This window comes from Scardinius erythrophthalmus (assembly GCF_964197995.2).
Source record: "Scardinius erythrophthalmus genome assembly, chromosome: 2".
NCBI classification, from domain to species: domain Eukaryota; kingdom Metazoa; phylum Chordata; class Actinopteri; order Cypriniformes; family Leuciscidae; genus Scardinius; species Scardinius erythrophthalmus.
In genome coordinates this window covers 64,125,565-64,146,297 of record NC_138222.1, presented here as the reverse complement: position 1 = coordinate 64,146,297, position 20,733 = coordinate 64,125,565, and the positions used below count along the sequence as shown (strand labels likewise).

The 20,733-nt window shown below is 34.6% G+C and overlaps 2 protein-coding genes across 2 annotated transcripts; both read left to right on the top strand.

Annotated features, from left to right (window-relative positions):
• Positions 1-295: 295 nt before the first annotated feature.
• On the top strand, positions 296-1,243 carry LOC308705759 (aerolysin-like protein; the record flags this gene model as incomplete). The annotated part of the gene is made up of 1 exon (XM_081390944.1): positions 296-1,243. The coding sequence occupies one exon, from the start codon at positions 296-298 to the stop codon at positions 1,241-1,243; it is 948 nt and encodes a 315-aa protein (XP_081247070.1).
• A 12,082-nt stretch (positions 1,244-13,325) lies between these two features.
• On the top strand, positions 13,326-14,273 carry LOC308705755 (aerolysin-like protein; the record flags this gene model as incomplete). Its single annotated transcript, XM_081390929.1, has 1 exon — positions 13,326-14,273. The coding sequence occupies one exon, from the start codon at positions 13,326-13,328 to the stop codon at positions 14,271-14,273; it is 948 nt and encodes a 315-aa protein (XP_081247055.1).
• Positions 14,274-20,733: the final 6,460 nt, after the last annotated feature.

Here is a 20,733-nt window from a genome sequence, read left to right as displayed (position 1 = left end):
ATTCGCTCCTGCGGTACTCTGATGAAATTCACCGATCGGTCTGTGCAGCGCCGGTTCAAGTCCAACAAGCCTATTATCAGGGGTGCTGGAGGGCTGGACATGATGCTACGTAACCGCTTTTTGACTTTCTCAGTTTGTGTACATCTATAGGGTTCAGAGAATTATTTTTTACCACAGTAATTTCACACATATCTAGTACAATTATGTGGTTTTGTTTTATTAATACAGTGTGTGTGTTTTTAAAGCTGATGTTAATTCTTATCTGATATTGCTTTCAGATCTATTTAATTCCAAGATGTCCGACACAATAAATCTGCATCTAATTGGTGGAGGCGGAGGTGGTGCATTCTCATTTACTGGTGTGGACAACGGTGCCAGTTTAGAGAAGATCGGAGTCTGGGTGGGAGGATGGCAGGTTAGGGGTGTCAGGGTCTGGCTTTCAGATGGAAGAGTTGAAAATTTTGGAGAAGGTTCTGGACCGTATCAAGAGTACACGTTCTCACCTGGTGAGTGTTTCACCTCACTTTCCCTGTGGGGGAACGGAGCAGGAACACGTCTTGGAGCCATCAAATTCAAGACCAGTTTGGGGGGAGAGTTTTTTGCAAAGATGACAGACTGGGGTTTAAAAAAAGAATATCCCATGGATGTCGGCTCTGGATATTGTTTGGGAGTTGTAGGAAGAGGTGGTGCCGACATTGACTGCATGGGATTCATGTTTCTCAAAGCAATTGAATCAACAGTTCTCACCGATGTCCACTATCCCACTCTCCACCAACTGATACCACAGGTGGCAGTAGAAGACATCAAAGCCCACAGTTACAGGAACAACTCCTCCACCACACAAAATCAAACACTTGAAAGCTCAACGACTATAAATAAGAAATCTTCATGGTCTGTGAGTGCAAGTTTATCTGCAACATTTAAAATGGAAGTGAAGGCTGGGGTTCCAGAGGTTGCTCAAGGTACTGCAGGATTCAGTGTCACCATTGGATTTCAAGGCACTTATGGTCAGGAGAACACAGAAAAGAGAACCGAAAAGCTGTCTACAAATGTAAAAGTGCCACCAGGGAAGAAGCTTGATGTTTCCATCACTATTGGCAGAGCCACTTTTGACCTGCCTTACACTGGCACAGTGAAGATGACCTGCAAGAACGGCAGTGTGTTTGCGTACAGAACCAAGGGCAGATACAAAGGCGTCACTTACACTGATATCAAAGTGGATACCAAGGAATCTCCTCTGTAATGTCAAGACAGATTGCACATGTGATGCACAAGTTCTTTGAATACTTCTAATTTTGTCAATCATGTATCAGTTGCTTTACATTCAGGCCTCATTGTATTTTTTGGGCCGGTGTTTGGGTGTTCAGGGGAAATATATATATATATTCAACATTTGTTGTTTTCAAATAACCTTATATAATACCAATACACAAATATTCATATAGCTTCATACTTTGTGTAATCACAATAAATAATCTCTAGATACTGATTCTGTAATAATGTGTTTAAAATTACATTTAATTAAAAAAAATACAATTTATTAAATAAACCTTCTGTTGTAAGCAGTGTTCCCTCTACTTATTTTCTTATTTTCATTATTTTTCTCTATTGGGCGAACATTTCAGCCACATGAGCAACAGTCTTTATACCAGACTTGAAAAGTGACTAAATGTGGTTGAATCATTTAGTTGTAACTTGTAAGTTACAAGTTACAACTAAATGATTTAACGTCATTTAATTAATGTGCTATTTCTATTTGATTTGACCCTTAAAGTAACTTAGTTAAGTAAAGAGTAAGTAAAAATCGTAAGTAAAAAAAAAAGTAAGTAAAAAAACTCGTTCTGCGATTTCTGTCAAATCTACTAGAATAGCGTCTATTTTTGACTGTAACATACCTTATTGCCGCTCGGCTTTTAAACAATCTGCTTTTTCTTTTAAAGCAACCACACAGTGGAATGCACTAACAGACGATATAAAAAGCTGCAGTTCCATTAACAGTTTTAAATCCGAATTGAAAGTTTCTCTGAAAAACAATCAAATTTGTACTCACTTACATTGATGTGCTACTGTCAAATTGTGTTTTTTGTATCTTGTGTGCGTGTTTTTCATATTTTATCTTTATTTTTTTATTTTTTTATTTATTTATTTTGTACTGGAGTTGGGGGAGTGTTATTTGTATGGACTGCAGATGTAAATTAGCCTGCGGCTAACTCTGGTACAATGCATCAAATGGCAACATTTATGTTAGAAATTGTACATGGTCCTTAATAAAGAGAAAGAAAAAAAAAAAAGTAAAGTAATCTCTGTTGCTCTATGATGCTGTATTTCATTTGAATGTGCAGAAATGCTTATGGTTGGGATCTCAGTCAAGGAGTAATATCTCACAATATAGTGACACTTTATAGTTAACTTAGTGTATTACTAACGTAAATACTTTGTAACATGAAGCACATTTTTATATGGATTAAAGGATAGTCCAATCACAGCGAGTTCAGCGATAAAGTCACGGCCAATGACAACCCATCTGAATAGAGGCGTCACACTTGTTTATTTATGGTAAATTATGACAGATCTCTTTCACGACTGAAGGGATTGATTCCTTAAATATTTAATATTTAGACTGTTACATTTATTTTTCTCTAATTAAATATTAAAGGCACATTTTAAAGGGGACCTATTATGCTCCTTTTAACAAGATGTAAAACAAGTCTCTGATGTCCCCAGAGTGTGTATGTGAAGGTTTAGCTCAAAAACAGATAATTTTTTACAGTATGTTTAAATTGTCATTTTGGGGGGCTCAGAAAAACGCGCTGTTTTAGTGTGTGCCCTTTAAATGCAAATGAGCTGCTGCTGCGCGGCACAGTGGGCGGAGCTTCATGAGCTCGCACTCAGTCTCTCAGGACTGATGATAATATCAGAAACTCTCAGTAACGGTGTTCATTTCGACCCGGAGTCGGACAATAATGCCTACAGAGTCAGAGTGCGAGTGCTGTATGGAGACGGAACAGGTATAGTTTAATTTAATTACGGTTATAAAGTATTTGTCATCTGCTTGTATGTACCTAGCCTACAAGTCTGCTGTTTCGGACCAGGTCCAAATGATGATCAAAAATATACTGATGAGTTTAATAAAGTTTATTGTACATCACACAAAAGATGAAGCGTCAGTTTTACTCATAGAAGTTAAAGTTCTGGTTTATTATTCTCTCTTACTGTTGATTCAATGACATGACAAATTAAAACTATTCCTGTTTTTCATTGCACGTTTTTATTTTATTTTGTAATCTTTAAAGCAGGCCTTCAATAATTTCCTAAATCAAAGACACTTGTAAGTTTATCATTGCACGTTTTTCATTGTAAAAAAAGATCTGCTTATAGGCCTATATATAGTCTATACTAGCCTATATTTATATATATATATATATATATATATATATATATATATATATATATATATATATATATATATATATATATATATTTATACTGTATATATGTATAAATAATAATTATATATGGGCCATTCTACAGAATTGGTGCAAAGTTGGAAACATCTTGAATTTTTTTTTGTTTTTTCCCACAAATTTTGCATGTATGCAAATTGTATAATATCCAAGGTACGCTTTTCTAGTAATTGTGCAGTTAATTCTCATATTGTATTTTCAGAAAATGCTGGAATATTTTCCTTCTCCCCAAATTTGTCACTACCGAAACAAAATAATAAATAATTTATTAAGAAGGCTTATAATGACCTATTAAGATTTTGTTAACATCTACCTTATAAATATATATTTTTTCTATTTTTAAAAAATATTTTTACTAGTTAAATCAATAAAGATTATAATTTTAATAATATTTTAAGTGTGATTTATGAGATTTGTTGTATTTTGAACCCAATCTTTCTTTGTAGAAGGCATAAAGTTTATCGTACTGATTTCAAAGTTAAGGATTCATTGGTTTGAATATGCACTGAACCAAACACTATCATAACATCTTAGTTGATAATTCAATATACTTTATTTTTGACAAAACATCCCATGTTATGGTAGTGACTGCACATTTTTGGTAGTGACAGTAATGTTTTGGTAGTGACCACAATAATTAGTTTGCCATGGCTGAATCAGACTGTCCACATTTTATGTTAATATAAATAAATAACTATGATGCACATATGCAGTCAGTACATATAGCAGACACACATCTGACAGTAAATATCTTATAAGAACACCTAGAGCTATTCTATATTTTGGGTCTTGAGGTGCAAGTGAGAAGAGGTATGCTCCTAGATTTTTCTTCCCAAAAAAACAACAACTTACAATGTAGACTCAGAACCACTTTGTTTTATTTTCACATTTTCAACATTTTGTTTATGAGTCATTCAGATAAATCTCCAGAACCACTGAACTCTCTCTCTCTCTCTCTCTGTCTGTCTGTGTGTGTGTGTGTGTTTACATAAAACATTAATTTCAGAATAATTTTCCTCATTCAGATAAATCTCCAGAACCACTGAACTGTGTGTGTGTGTGTGTGTGTGTGTGTGTGTGTGTGTGTGTGTGTGTGTGTGTGTGTGTGTGTGTGTGTGTGTGTGTGTGTGTGTGTGTGTGTGTGTGTGCGTGTGTGTGTGTGTGTGTGTACTGGTGTCTGATCACCCTCACTGGAAGTGCTAGGTGGTGCGGAAGCCCTGCAAAATGTCTCCATCTCTTTTTGTATTTTCACCATCATCCTGTGTCTTTTCTGTCTTTTCCTCCATGCTTTTCTGTCAGATAATTCACTGATACTCTTCAACTTTCCTTCTTCCCTTCGTTTCTTATTTCTTTCATTTTCTTTCCTTAAGTATTCCTCGTACTTCACTGGGTCTTCCCTCAACCTTTGTTTGTATTCTCTCTGTCTCTCTGTTGTAGTTTTTCTATTTTTTTTAGGCATGTTGGTGTTTTATGTCATTCTCCCTGTCAAGTTAATCATAGAAATTAACATACTAAAACATTACTAAAACATACTACAGTAGTAATTATTTGCATAACTGTACTGAAATGTAGTTTATTCCTCCAAATAAAGGATTATGTGTTCCCTTTTGTCACTACCAAAACAATGTCACAACCGAAACTCAAGAAAACGTTTCGGTTGTGACTGTTTTGGTAGTGACAATTTTAGATACTTTTGAGCCTAGCTCGAAGATGCTAATCAGCACATGGTTAGCAATCACTGGTCAGAACAGTTGAACACATATAACAACTAAATTTTATGGAATAACATCCAAAAAAAATGTCTCAATAGCAGAACAAATGAGTTTGGTAGTGACATTCCTAAAGTGCTTCTAACACTTACAGAGTATGTATAGTATATTAATGATATAAATGAAACCACTTCTTTGGAATTAAAAGAAATAACACAATTATGTATCATCATCAAGTTTGTCCGAAAGATTGAAGATAGTGAGAGTGTAAGTTTTGAAAAAAACATCAACATTTCAAACATTTTGAAAAAAAAAAGCTGAGAAAATAACGTTCTTTTCAAAGACTTCATCAAGATGGGATTAAGAGCGTTGATTAAAACAAAGGACTGTGAAGCTTTGAGTGTGTTGATGGACTCAATTCATCACCTTTGATCACCTTTTTTTAAATTAAACTTATCAACATTCAAGTGTTGATTAAAAAAAACAGAGTTAGAACCGATTTCTGAAATTGCAATGAAATTGGTTTGTGGTTGGAAACAAAAGAAAAACACTGACGGATAAATAATTTACACTGTAGGACAATGAAATGCTCAAATCACTCAATCTAATGTAATGTTAGTCAGTAGTTGGGCTCTTGTTCTGTCAGGTGGATTGATTATCAATATGTCTTATCCGTTCATAGAGGATATGCATATGACAGAAGAATGAACTTACTGTACACATAAGATTTGAAAAGAAATCTGAGGTATTTTTTTACTGACTGCCAAAAGCCACAGAACAGAGAAGCAATGGCTCGCTGCGATTCACAGAAACATCTGGATCTAGGCAGAGAAAGGTGGATTTGCATTTATATTTTGTGTCAATATGTTGAATTTTGGGGTAAAATCATACTTGTTTTTGTTTGACAACTCATTAAAATGAAATAAGATGAAATATTTGCCATTTTATATTCTGTGTACACTATGCGCAAGTGTACCTGCACAAAAGCCGTTTTAAACGCAAAGGGTCGTTACACCATATATTGATTTGAAGAAGTTAAATCATACATAAATTCAATTTGTGATTTTATTTTTGAAGCAATTCTCACTTTACAGCATTTCAACACGAGTGCCAGTGCTTTTCACAGTACTGTAGCTTTGCAGGAAGGTTTCTTCAAGCGTCTCGGAGACGTTCCCGCAGTTCTTCAGGATTTAGTCTGTCTCAGTTTCTTCTGTTTCTTCATGTAATCACAGACGGACTCGATGATGGTGAGATCAGATCATACCGGCTGCTGTCAGACTCCTTGTGCATACACAAATCTCACTGGATTATTACAATTAATGGCAAAAAGAATGTTTGAAAATGTAAACTGATATTTTAGACCCCCGTGTAAGAGACTTCTTCTTCTTCAGAGTCTAAAAAATGTACATTTCACTGTGTACAAACTGTAAAATACAATCTTGCACATCTGTAAATTTCTCTTTAATTTCCTAATGGTATAAATTACATTGTTCAACTAATTTTCTTTCTTTCTGAACTGTATTTGACTTTATTCAACTATACTTATGTACATTATTTTGCATTCGCTGACTTTAAAATGAACTGTCTGTCGATTTCACTGCGTATTTAAACCATTAAACGTGTAATAGTTAAACGTATAAATGTCATTGTTCAGAACTAATCTTCTTTCTTTCTTTAACTGTATTTGACTATTTAATACTTGATGTATTTTTAAATGATTTTGCATTCGCTGAATTTAAAATATAATTGTCAATGTCACTGTATTTAAACCGTTAAACACGTAATAGTTTTAGATTTAATCTTCTTTATTTATTTATTTATTTATTTATTTATTTATTTATTAAGACTGACAATATTGAACTACTTTGATGTCAGCACTAAACGATTTTTGCATTTAAATGTAATGTGCAGTTTGTTGCCATTGCTGCCAATTTTAACACATTTGTGAATGTCAGTTGACAAGCATTAAAAATTAGTATACAGAATGTCAGTAAGCAAACAGTTAACTGGTCCCATTGACTTGCATAGTATTTTTTTTTCCTACTATGGAAGTCAATGGGACCAGTTAACTGTCTGGTTACTGACATTCTTCAAAATATCTTCCTTTGTGTTCAGCAGAAGAAATAAATTCATACAGGTTTGAAACAACTTGAGGGTGAGTTTAATGATGACAGAATTTTCTTTTTCATTTTCTTGTGCATCATGTGATGGAAATTTTACATTTAGATGTGTTCTTTTACTTTTAGGTGTGTGCAACTTGTGTTAACGTTGAACATTTATTTTTACTCATAAGCATTTAAAGAAATATAATCATATAAGCTTGCATGAACAAAATGTTCTTCTGGGTAGCAAATAGACTATGAGTACTCAAGTGACCTATTGTATACTTTTAAGTGTGAAAAGTATGTGTGCAGTTTTGATAGAAAATAGAGATAGGCAAAAGGTGCGAATGAGATCAGCAGCTAATAACAGGAAACTTTTGCAGACATGGTACTGCTTTGTCTAGATAGATTTTATGTTAGAAGAGATTTCGAACAGAGACATGTTGCCTTTTAAGGTAAACCAAGGCGATCTTTTGAGACAGACCAGGATGTGTTAAGGGTATATAGCTGAGCAAAAAGGAGAAGTCAGCGCCCTTCCATATCAGACTCTGACTGATGTGTGAACTGCCTTTCTTGCAAGAAATAAAGATCTTTATAACTTTTGAAATCTCCAGCTGTCTTCCAATTATTATTTAAAGTGGAGAAAGAATTTCCACGACAATCAACAGAAAGGTTTTTATGTATTTATTTTAGAGATTGTTTTGTAAATAAATTTGTAGTAAATGTAGTAAATTTGTAGTAAATGTAGAGGGTTTTAAATTGGATTTGTGTTGATTGTAACTAGGTTATTAAGATATTTATAATAACTTTGTTATTATTATTATTTTTAATTACAAATGTATTTAATTATATAATAGTGTACATGATGTATATTACATTAAAGTGTATGTTAGTTCACATTAATTGCTTGTCAGTATATTTGGAAGTACACTTTTATCATATTTCAAAGTTCATATAAAAATGTATTAAAGTCCCACTTAAGTTGTTCCAAAAAATCACTCTTAATTTCAACTAATTGCATTTAATTTGAGCTTAATCTGTGATACATTTGAAATCAATAACATATTATATGCAATACGTTTGTCGAAAACATTACACTTAATTCACATTTAAGTGTATTGTTAACTGACATTAAAGTATATTTTAGTTCACATTAATTGCTTGTCAGTTCATTAAACAGTACACTTTAACTATATTTTAAATACACTATATGCAAGTATGAAATGACTTCTTACATTTGTATTCAAGTTGTTTAAAAAAACATTCAAAAGTTCAACTAATTGCATTTAATATGAAGTTAATTTGTGATACATTTGAAACTAAATACAAATAAAATGCACTAAGCGGTGAAAACATTACATTTAATTCACACTTAAGTGTATTGTTAACTGACATCAAAGTACATTTAGTTTAGTTAATCAATTTTAAAGACACTAGAAGCAATTATCAAAGTAAATATAAAGTTGTATTAAAGTCCCACTTAAGTTGTCCCAAAAAATCACTCTTAATGACAACTTATTGCATTTTATTTCAACTTAATATGTGATATATACGAAATCAATTACACTTAATGTGTATTCAGTGCACCGAAAACATTGCATTTAAGTCACACTTAAGTGTATACATTTAAAGTATATTATTTGTATAATAAGTACACTTTATAAAAGGACACTAAAGTGCACTTTTTATTCACAAGGGCAAGGTCAGTGAGAGACTGCTTCATCATAGATGAGTAATGTCACTCAAGTCTTCTTCATTGTGATTTGTTCTGGTGATTGGTTCTGAGCTAATCATACTGTGTTAAGCTGCATTATGCATGGTTTTAAAATGGCACTCTACTTTGTGAGGTGGGGGAGCTGATTACACTGGAAATCATTGATCAATCACTCGGGGTGTGTTTTAAGGACTGCCTGTCCCCTTCAGAGCTGTATTTAAGCAGCAGACTGACCAAACACATCACACTTCTCCAGCTTTGACCAGGCGAGCTGCTCTTGAGAAGAATTTCAGACTGCAGTCATTCATGTAAGTATACTTTCACTCAAGGGCACTTGACTTAAGATGTAGCTAGCTAACAGTTTATAATACTTTGCATGAGATTATCCAACCCAATTTACTTCCACCGCGTATCTATATCACGAGTTCATGTTTTCATTTGCCATGCTCTTTACGCAAAATGTACCCATTGACTTTAATTGGTTGTCTAGGAGCCGCTTTCCAACAGGTTATTTTAAAATGAAAAGTCAAAATATGTTTAAGTTAGGTTTAGGGAAAGGTTTGGGTTTATATTTGCGAAAATAAGGATCAATCTGGATCTGGGTATTTCTAAAAAGTGTTCACTAGTTTTTCTAAAAAAAAAAAATTTTTAAATTGAAATTCATTAGTTATACAACTTTTATTTAAAAAAAAGTTTTTGTCAGCATTGCGATTCAATTTGTACACATATACACTATTTAATGGACGTATGCACGAAAACACAATTTAAAACAATGCAGGCCTATTATTCATGTACTACTTCTACTTGTATTAATTTGCTCAAGCAAGTAGTTAAAAATATTTAACCATGTACTTATATTAAGATTGCAAACATTTTAAATTAAAACTTAAAATTGACAAAACAGCCGACTATCATGCCTTTTCTTTTGCATTTAAATTTTAATACAATACATCTTGAATGTCACAAAGAACTTGTTTTTCCACCTCCACGAATGAGACGAGTGTTGTTCATTATGTCGCCTTGTTGAGGTAAATTGTAGTTTCACACATACTCCGTTTGCAGTGTGTATGCGGTGCGTATTTTTTCCCGTACCCATGTTAACAGGTCAGAGCTTTCACGCTGCACGCGGATGCGGTCCGGCGATCCGTTCCAGGTGCGGTGCGTATACAGCAGTGCAGAGATCGTTTCCGCACCGAGACTATTTCTGCTGTGCTGCACGCGCTGAATTAAAGTGACAGCACATGGTTCGTGGTCAAAATGAACACAGATTGATATGAAAATATAATAATCTCACCATACATGCGTTTAATTGTATACTACAATTTTTCACAGTCATCTTTTTACTTTTAGAAGACTTTTAGTAAATCAAGGAAAACTACAATTTACCTCAACAAGGTGACATAATGAACAACACTCGTCTCATTCGTGGAGGTGGAAAACATGCAATATTTATTGTATAAAGATTTAAATTATGCAAAAGAAAGGGCATGAGTCTGCAGTTTTTGTCAATTTTAAGTTTTAATTTAAAATGTATGCGATTTTATATAAGTACATGCACTGTAAAAAGTTTAACTATTATTTACTCAATTTTATTGGTGAAACATTTTTACACTCAAAAAAATTGAGTAAATTTTAAAGCTGTGAAATCAATGAAATACACTGTATGAATTGAGTAAATGCAAGTAAAAAAATTAAGTAAATCTGAGTAACTGCATCTGGTACATTAACAAATAAAATTGAGTAGAAATAATTTAACATTTAAACATTTAAAAAACAATATTTATGAGTAATATTAACTGTTTTTATTAATGAGTAATATTAACTTTTTTATTTTCTCTAAACCTTTGTAAAATAGTACTCCAGACAACCACCAGTATACATTACTTTGGCCTTTATTTTCAATGAGTACAGCAATACAGCACATTTTAGACTGTTTTTTCATGTATACAATATTGCCTGCATTTAAACTTATTTAACAAGTAAAAATGAAATATTTAAACATTCAGGTAGCCTAATTCAAGTGTAATCAACCACTCTATATCCAATATCCACCGAATCTGCGCTGGTCCTCATGCCGGAGACAGACTCGCCTCTGCGGGTGAACTTTGAACTTCATACCGCCGTCCTGCGTTTCACTCACAGTCACTGTCTGGGGCACAGCCGAAATATACTGCTAGCGACTGACATAACCTGCCAATAAACAAAAAGTGATAGTTCTGAGGACATTTTATCATCCAAATGATAATAATTATATTCATTATCATTATGAAAGTCATGTGTTTATGCAAAGCGTTTCAATCACGCAAGACAAACGCGGCTCTCGTCTCGTTTAGGTGTCGAATTACGCCTCTGTATGTTGTTTTGCATTAAATATGACTTAAAGCACAGTAATGATTTTATAGATAAAATAAAACATACACCAACCTGAATTTCACAGTGAAAATGCACCAAATCTGCGACGCTGAGAAGAGAGCTGTTGTTGTTCTGGAGACGAGAGCTGTTGTTGTTCTGGAGACTGGAGAGTTCAAACAGCCCGCGCTCACTCCAACCGTCGAGTTTTCGTCACGTCAGAGGGTGGGGGAGGGGGGGCATTGTTTTAATTGAGTAAACTTACTCAATTTTAAGAGCGTGTTAAATATATTAATAATATTGATTTGAATTAAGTAATTTTTTTGTTTCTTGAAACAGATCAGTTTAATTAAACATTCTCAAATATTTTGATAGAAATTTCACATATATATTAAGTATATTATAAAGAAATAATTGGTTAGTCAAATACTAAATTATTTTATTGAAAAAAACTTAAATATATCTGTAAATTTTAGATAAAATTAACTGTTGGATTTTTACTCAATTATTTTGGTATGTTTAACTCAAACAATCAAGTAAACGATATACAGAGATTTTATTAAGTTAATAAAGTTAAAAATTTCTGTAATATTTACTAAGCCACAGAATTATTTTTTACAGTGTGGTTAAATATTTTACCACTTGCTTGAGCAACTTAAATATAATTATATATAAGTAATGAATTGAATAATACGTTGTTTAAATTGTGTTTAAATGTGAATACGTCTATTAAAGAGAGTATGTGTTGAGAGAATCACAATGCTGACAAAACTTTTTTAAAAGGTGCTCTAAGCGATGTCGTAGAGAGACGTTACTTCTTGTTGACGTTCGAATTGTTGTCAAACAAAACGGAGGCTTGCTCGACCCTCCCTCCTCCTCATCCCGTCTCCTCCCTCCTCCCCTCCCCTCCCTTCCGGCATAAAGGAAAGTCAAAGTAGTCACTACAAACACAATTGAGTTTTACTGATACTTCATTCAATGTGTAATGTCATAGATAAATGCTTTTATATATTGCAGAACAGAATGCAGAAAAAGAGAAACATTATCTTAAAATCATTTCGCCACCTGAGGTTATAACTATAGCTCCCATACAAGGACGCAATAATAGCATGATAGCGTTAGCTTCGCGTTTCCCACTGAGCATAAACAACAGCGGTGTCGTAAACAAATTTAGTCAAAGTTGTCAATAGCCTATAAATGAACATTCAAATTCATAACAAACCGTGGGTTAAAACAATCATTCACACAAATTGTCGCCCTATACTGTGAGTTTGCTTGATCATTTAGCCTACAATAGAGATTGATCGCTAACGTGTTGTAGTCACCAAAGTTAACGCTGACTGCATAGTTCTAGCTAATGACATCCTTGTGTTGGTTTGGTGAACATGAACGTTTATTTAGAAAGAAAAATGGATTTACCTGTTCTGCAAAAACAGAGCAACTGGAATGTCGGATTGGAAGCCCTTCTGCCGGCGGAGTTCTCGCCACCTTTCCAAGGTTTTTCCGATGTAAATTCGGTACTTCCCGCGTTCCTTATCCTTTGTCCTTCTTCTTTGCAATTTGTTCATCGGAATGTCGTCTCTTTGGTCGTGTGTCGGACATAATTCAAACTTCATTTATGTCGTTCATATGGTTTATGACATCAAAGTACCGCAAGAGCAGTCCAAAAGCATAAGGAGCCATCTACTTTCTATTCGCTCCTGCGGTACTCTGATGAAATTCACCGATCGGTCTGTGCAGCGCCGGTTCAAGTCCAACAAGCCTATTATCAGGGGTGCTGGAGGGCTGGACATGATGCTACATAAACGCTTTTTGACTTTCTCAGTTGGTGTACATCTATAGGGTTCAGAGAATTATTTTTTCCCACAGTAATTTCACACATATCTAGTACAATTATCTGGTTTTGTTTTATTAATACAGTGTGTGTGTTTTTAAAGCTGATGTTAATTCTTATCTGATATTGCTTTCAGATCTATTTAATTCCAAGATGTCCGACACAATAAATCTGCATCTAATTGGTGGAGGCGGAGGTGGTGCATTCTCATTTACTGGTGTGGACAACGGTGCCAGTTTAGAGAAGATCGGAGTCTGGGTGGGAGGATGGCAGGTTAGGGGTGTCAGGGTCTGGCTTTCAGATGGAAGAGTTGAAAATTTTGGAGAAGGTTCTGGACCGTATCAAGAGTACACGTTCTCACCTGGTGAGTGTTTCACCTCACTTTCCCTGTGGGGGAACGGAGCAGGAACACGTCTTGGAGCCATCAAATTCAAGACCAGTTTGGGGGGAGAGTTTTTTGCAAAGATGACAGACTGGGGTTTAAAAAAAGAATATCCCATGGATGTCGGCTCTGGATATTGTTTGGGAGTTGTAGGAAGAGGTGGTGCCGACATTGACTGCATGGGATTCATGTTTCTCAAAGCAATTGAATCAACAGTTCTCACCGATGTCCACTATCCCACTCTCCACCAACTGATACCACAGGTGGCAGTAGAAGACATCAAAGCCCACAGTTACAGGAACAACTCCTCCACCACACAAAATCAAACACTTGAAAGCTCAACGACTATAAATAAGAAATCTTCATGGTCTGTGAGTGCAAGTTTATCTGCAACATTTAAAATGGAAGTGAAGGCTGGGGTTCCAGAGGTTGCTGAAGTTACTAAAGGATTCAGTGTCACCATTGGATTTCAAGGCACTTATGGTCAGGAGAACACAGAAAAGAGAACCGAAAAGCTGTCTACAAATGTAGAGGTGCCACCAGGGAAGAAGCTTGATGTTTCCATCACTATTGGCAAAGCCACTTTTGACCTGCCTTACACTGGCACAGTGAAGATGACCTGCAAGAACGGCAGTGTGTTTGCGTACAGAACCAAGGGCAGATACAAAGGCGTCACTTACACTGATATCAAAGTGGATACCAAGGAATCTCCTCTGTAATGTCAAGACAGATTGCACATGTGATGCACAAGTTCTGTGAATACTTCTAATTTTGTCAATCATGTATCAGTTGCTTTACATTCAGGCCTCATTGTATTTTTTGGGCCGGTGTTTGGGTGTTCAGGGGAAATATATATATATATTCAACATTTGTTGTTTTCAAATAACCTTATATAATACCAATACACAAATATTCATATAGCTTCGTACTTTGTGTAATCACAATAAATAATCTCTAGATACTGATTCTCTAATAATGTGTTTAAAATTACATTTAATAAAAAAAAATAAAAAAAATTAAATAAACCCTCTGTTGTAAGCAGTGTTCCCTCTACTTATTTTCTTATTTTCATTATTTGTCTCTATTGGGCGAACATTTCAGCCACATGAGCAACAGTCTTTATACCAGACTTGAAAAGTGACTAAATGTGGTTGAATCACTTAGTTGTAACTTGTAAGTTACAAGTTACAACTAAATGATTCAATGTCATTTAATTAATGTGCTATTTCTATTTGATTTGACCCATAAAGTAACTTAGTTAAGTAAAGTAAAGTAATCTCTGTTGTATGATGCTGTATTTCATTTGAATGTGCAGAAATGCTTATGGTTGGGATCTCAGTCAAGGAGTAATATCTCACAATACAGTGACACTTTATAGTTAACTTAGTGTATTACTAACGTAAATACTTTGTAACATGAAGCACATTTTTATATGGATTAAAAGATAGTCCAATCACAGCGAGTTCAGCGATAAAGTCACGGCCAATGACAACCCATCTGAATAGAGGCGTCACACTTGTTTATTTATGGTAAATTATGACAGATCTCTTTCACGACTGAAGGGATTGATTCCTTAAATATTTAATATTTAGACTGTTACATTTATTTTTCTCTAATTAAATATTAAAGGCACATTTTAAAGGGGACCTATTATGCTCCTTTTAACAAGATGTAAAACAAGTCTCTGATGTCCCCAGAGTGTGTATGTGAAGGTTTAGCTCAAAAACAGATAATTTTTTACAGTATGTTTAAATTGTCATTTTTGGGGGCTCAGAAAAACGCGCTGTTTTAGTGTGTGCCCTTTAAATGCAAATGAGCTGCTGCTGCGCGGCACAGTGGGCGGAGCTTCATGAGCTCGCACTCAGTCTCTCAGGACTGATGATAATATCAGAAACTCTCAGTAACGGTGTTCATTTCGACCCGGAGTCGGACAATAATGCCTACAGAGTCAGAGTGCGAGTGCTGTATGGAGATGGAACAGGTATAGTTTAATTTAATTACGGTTATAAAGTATTTGTCATCTGCTTGTATGTACCTAGCCTACAAGTCTGCTGTTTCGGACCAGGTCCGAATGATGATCAAAAATATACTGATGAGTTTAATAAAGTTTATTGTACATCACACAAAAGATGAAGCGTCAGTTTTACTCATAGAAGTTAAAGTTCTGGTTTATTATTCTCTCTTACTGTTGATTCAATGACATGACAAATTAAAACTATCCCTGTTTTTCATTGCACGTTTTTATTTTATTTTGTAATCTTTAAAGCAGGCCTTCAATAATTTCCTAAATCAAAGACACTTGTAAGTTTATCATTGCACGTTTTTCATTGTAAAAAAAGATCCGCTTATAGGCCTATATATAGTCTATACATAGCCTATGTATATATGTATAAATAATAATTATATATATATATATATATATATATATATAACCAACCTACATTGTCTAGTGTAACCCTGGTCATTAACTCGGGTCACTAATATTAATAATTATTATTATTTTATTTATATCACTATTAAATTAATAGTAAGAAATGAAGAACATGAAGTAAAATGTATTTATTTATAAATAATCCAAAAATTTAGAAGTTGAACTGAATCCTTATTGGTGAGGTGAAAGGTTAGCTCCGCCCCTGTTGGAAAGTTCGTATCGCGTACAAGCAGAAATGAGAGAGAGTTGCTGAGTCCCAATTCGCCTACTTATACTACGACCTAGAAGTATGTACTTTTTTTGTAAGGAAAAAGTACATACTTTTGAGTGTGTAGCAAAAGAGTTTTTTTTTTTTTTTTTTTATTGCAGAACTTACACATAATTACAAGCTCAGGGAAGTGAAGTAAGGTTGTATCACTTACAATGAACAAACAATAATACGAAGAGAAAAGAAATAAAAATAAATAATAATAATACATAAATATCCTGGATTTGCATACAGCACAATATGTAATTATACATAAAGAAAAAAAAAAAGAAAAGCATAACAACAAGGTTAAGTCATATCTTTGAATAAATCATCATAATGCATCAACAATTTTGCACTTTTTTTGTTATTTATAAGTCTAAGGGAAGAAATAAAAGAATTAAGGTCAGCCAGAAAAAGAGGGAAGCTCAAAGGAGACTTAAGCCATTTTTGCTTGTGGATGAAGAATTTTGCATATAAGATAAGGAAATTAACAACATGTTCAAGGGACATCCGCTTTGGGTTTTCATAATAAAAGATAACCTCTTTAAGAATGAAGGTGTGGGTCACATTTGTAGGGCCAAAAACAAAAGCACTTAAATTAGCCCAAAATCTATTGGTTACATTACACTCACAAAATAAATGGGGGACAGTTTCCTCAACAAAACCACAAAAAGAGCAAGTCTCATCAATATCAGAATATTTAGAAATAGAAGAGTTAACGGGATAGATTTTATGAAGGATTTTATAATGAATTTCCTTAACTTTGTTGGGTACACAAAATTTACTAGGCAAAAGCCAGGCCTTTCTCCATATTACGTTTGTTACAATGGATCCCCAATAGAATTTACCCCTTGGAGTAACCTTTCTCTTCATTTGAAAAGTTGAGCGAATATGTCTATTGTTGCATTTTCGATCTACAAAATCTATCGCGCCCAAGCGTAAAGCCGGATAAACACTATTACCTTTACTGAAGGTAAGGTGATTTTTAATTAGCTGAATTAAACCTGCTGGGATAGCTTTTATCAAGGAATTATATTCCTTTGGTGGAACTGGAAAGTTATGGTGATTCAAAAATTTCTCGTAAGTTAGAATATGACCAGAATCATCAAAGACAGATAGAATGCAATTAAAATTATTGTTAAACCATCTAGGGAAAAAGAGAGATTTATTTCTAATGGTTATATCCGCGTTATTCCACAGGAGAACTTTGTGGGGGGAAAAGCCATGGACAAAACACAATTTCCACGAAAGAAGGCATTAATGAAAGTTAGATAAGGAAATGGGTAACTTGCTAGGTAAGAAATTACACTTTAATAGGAAAGACAGGCCACCCAGTTTGTTAAAGATATTATTAGGAATGAAAAACCATAACGACACTGGATTCACAAGGCATCTTTTCAGCCAGTTTACTTTAAAGGTGTTTATAGTATCAGCAAAATCTAAAAAGTCAAGGCCGCCTTCACCTCTGGAATTAGCGAGTACTTCTTTTTTCAATTTGTGAGGCCTATTTCTCCAAATAAAATCCAAAAATATTTTGTTAATTTCCCTTATAGCTTTATCATTGATAAACAAAGAAAGAGCAGGGTATACAAAGCGAGAGAGCCTAAAAGGACTCTACCGTATAATGAAAGATCTCTCTGAAGCCAGATGTTGAAGACGTTTTTAGTTTTTGTCATTTTATCAGAAAAATTGAAAAGATGTCTGGTAACTGGATTCTTAGTGATATTGATACCTAGATATTTTACACAGTTTTTAACTGGGATCCCCTCCAATGATGTCTCATCATGAATTGAGATAATTTCACACTTTGAAATGTTAAGTTTTAGACCCGAAGCACATGAAAATTGTTCCACCAGTTCCAGAGCATTAAGTAACTGTTTTTTATCCTCCAAGAACAGTGTGGTGTCGTCAGCTAGCTGTGTAATTTTAAACTCTCGATTAAATATAGAGATTCCTGTCAAACTTTCATTTTGGTTAATCCTTAAACAAAGTAGTTCAGTGGCTAAAAGAAATAAAAACGGGGAGATTGGACAGCCCTGTCTGACTCCACGATGGATGTCAAACCTTTTGGACGTATCAAAGTTAACGATCACTGAACTGTTAATATCTCTATAAAACATGGTTACAGTATCAATAAATGATTTACCGAATCCAAATAACTCAAGAGTGCGAAAAAGAAATTTGTGTTCTAAAGAGTCAAAGGCTTTTTGAAAATCAAGAAAAAGTATGAGACCATCTGAATGAATTAAATTAGAGTAATCCAGCACATCTAATACTAACCTTATATTATTAGATATGTGACGGCCTTTCATGAATCCCGACTGAGATTCCGAAATAATGTTATTTAGACCAGAACATAATCTTTTAGCATAAACAGAGGCTAACATTTTATAATCTAAATTTAACAGAGTAATAGGCCGCCAATTGTCAATTAATAAAGGGTCCTTGCTTGACTTGGGTATAAGGGATATAACTCCCTGTTTCATTGTAGAGGTCATTTCTCCCTGACTGATGCATTCCTTATACATATGAAATAAAGGCAATTTAATAAACTCCCAAAAGTGAAGATAGAATTCTACGGAAAGCCCGTCAATACCAGGGGATTTACCTTTTTTCATTGAGTGCAGAGCTTGATTAATTTCATCTATTGACAAATCAGCGTCACAAATTCGACTAAACTCACGATCAATAGTTGTAATACGGTGTCTAATTGTATCAATAAATTTTTCACAGCTGTCATAGTTAAATTTAGATGTATATAGATTGCTATAGAATTTGCTAACAAATTCTGATATTTCTTTTGGATCTTTAGAGGTAACTCCATCAATGTTAAGTGCTGAAAGAGCTTTCCTCTGACTGTTTCTTTTTTCCAGGGAAAAGAAATAGCTAGAATTCTTTTCCCCCTCCTCAAGCCATTTTGCCCGAGACCTAATATATGCACCTTTGGCCAACTCTAAATAAACTCTATCTAATTCCAGATTTAATTTTTTTATTTCAATATCTTCTTCTTCTGAAATCTTATCTTTGGCTAGTAATCCATTAAGTCTATTAACCAACTCTGAATCAATTTTATGTTTAATATTTTTAAGTTCCTTACTTCTTTTAACTGCAATATACCTGGCCTTATATTTAAAGAACTCCCAATTTTTTTTATAATCTCTGGTTGATCCGGTAAGTAGCAAAAGAGTATGCACGTTCTGGGACATACTTCGATGACGTCATGCAACTTGAACGACAACGTGGTTGCCTAGTTACGCACAACACAACTGTTAACGTTTCATTCATTCTTATGTCCAATAAAATTTTATTTACTATTCCCCTCTTTTTTTCTCATCGTTTTTTTTTTTCACAATACATTTTACAATGTGTTCTTCTACCAAGTTGAGGAGTGAAGAAGCAGGGCGTCGTCGTCGTAGAACCAAACGCAGGTCGTTTGTGAGGCGGCTGGTTCTGACGTTCATGTGCAATGTGTGTAACGAAAGCTACTTATTTTAAAGTTCAAATATTTAAAGTTTATAGTATAACTATTGTTTACCGTATTTTATACTTAATTTTATACGTATGTATATAACTCAAAAATACCCAGATGAAAATGAACCATGCTTTTACTATAGTAAAAGTGTAGTAACCATGTTTCTTTAGTTGGACTAATAAAGTTAACATTTGTACAGCCACAGTATTACTACAAATAAGTCAGTGTGGTTAAACTATGGTTAGTGTAGTAAAAGGAGTTTATTTTCATAAGGGTTTATAGTAAGGTATAAATCTAAGACAGAAACATCAAAAGAAATACATAAAAAAGACACTTGCATGACACTGTACTAGAGCCTTTTTATTTATTGTTTTGTAGCCTGATAACCCCACACCATACTGCCAGCTGAATGCAACGGCCCCCATCCTGAGGATGTTTTTGGACAGGGAGTCTGACCTCCGCCCCTATCTGCGCCTGACCAGACCATCCATAATCAACCTCATAGAGGCACTGCCTTATCAGGTTGATCATGGATGGTCAAAAGACATAGAGGTGGTGATGTTTCTGTACTGGCTGGCCCATGCTGCTTCCTATAAGGTTGTGTCCTCAGCATTCGACATCCCTAAATCGACTGTGCACAGGGTTGTGCACAAGGTCTGCAGGGCTATCCTTGGCCTGCTAAAAATGATGGTGCGTCTCCCTCAGGGTGAAGAGTTGGAGGAGGTTGGTGCAGGGTTTGCCAGGCTTGCAGGCTCTCCTGCTTTTCGGATGGCAGTTGGAGCTATTGACGGTTGCCACGTCCGTATAAAGCCCCCAGCAGTCAATGCAGCCTGTTATTTTAACAGGAAATTATTCCATTCAGTCCAGCTCCAGGCTGTGTGTGACCACAGAGGAAAGTTCCTTGACATCTGTGTTGGCTTTCCTGGATCTGTCCATGATGCAAGGACCCTAAAGAACAGTGCCATTTACAGCAGGCAGTTGTACCCACCCGAAGGCCGGTGCATCCTGGGAGATGGAGGGTACCCC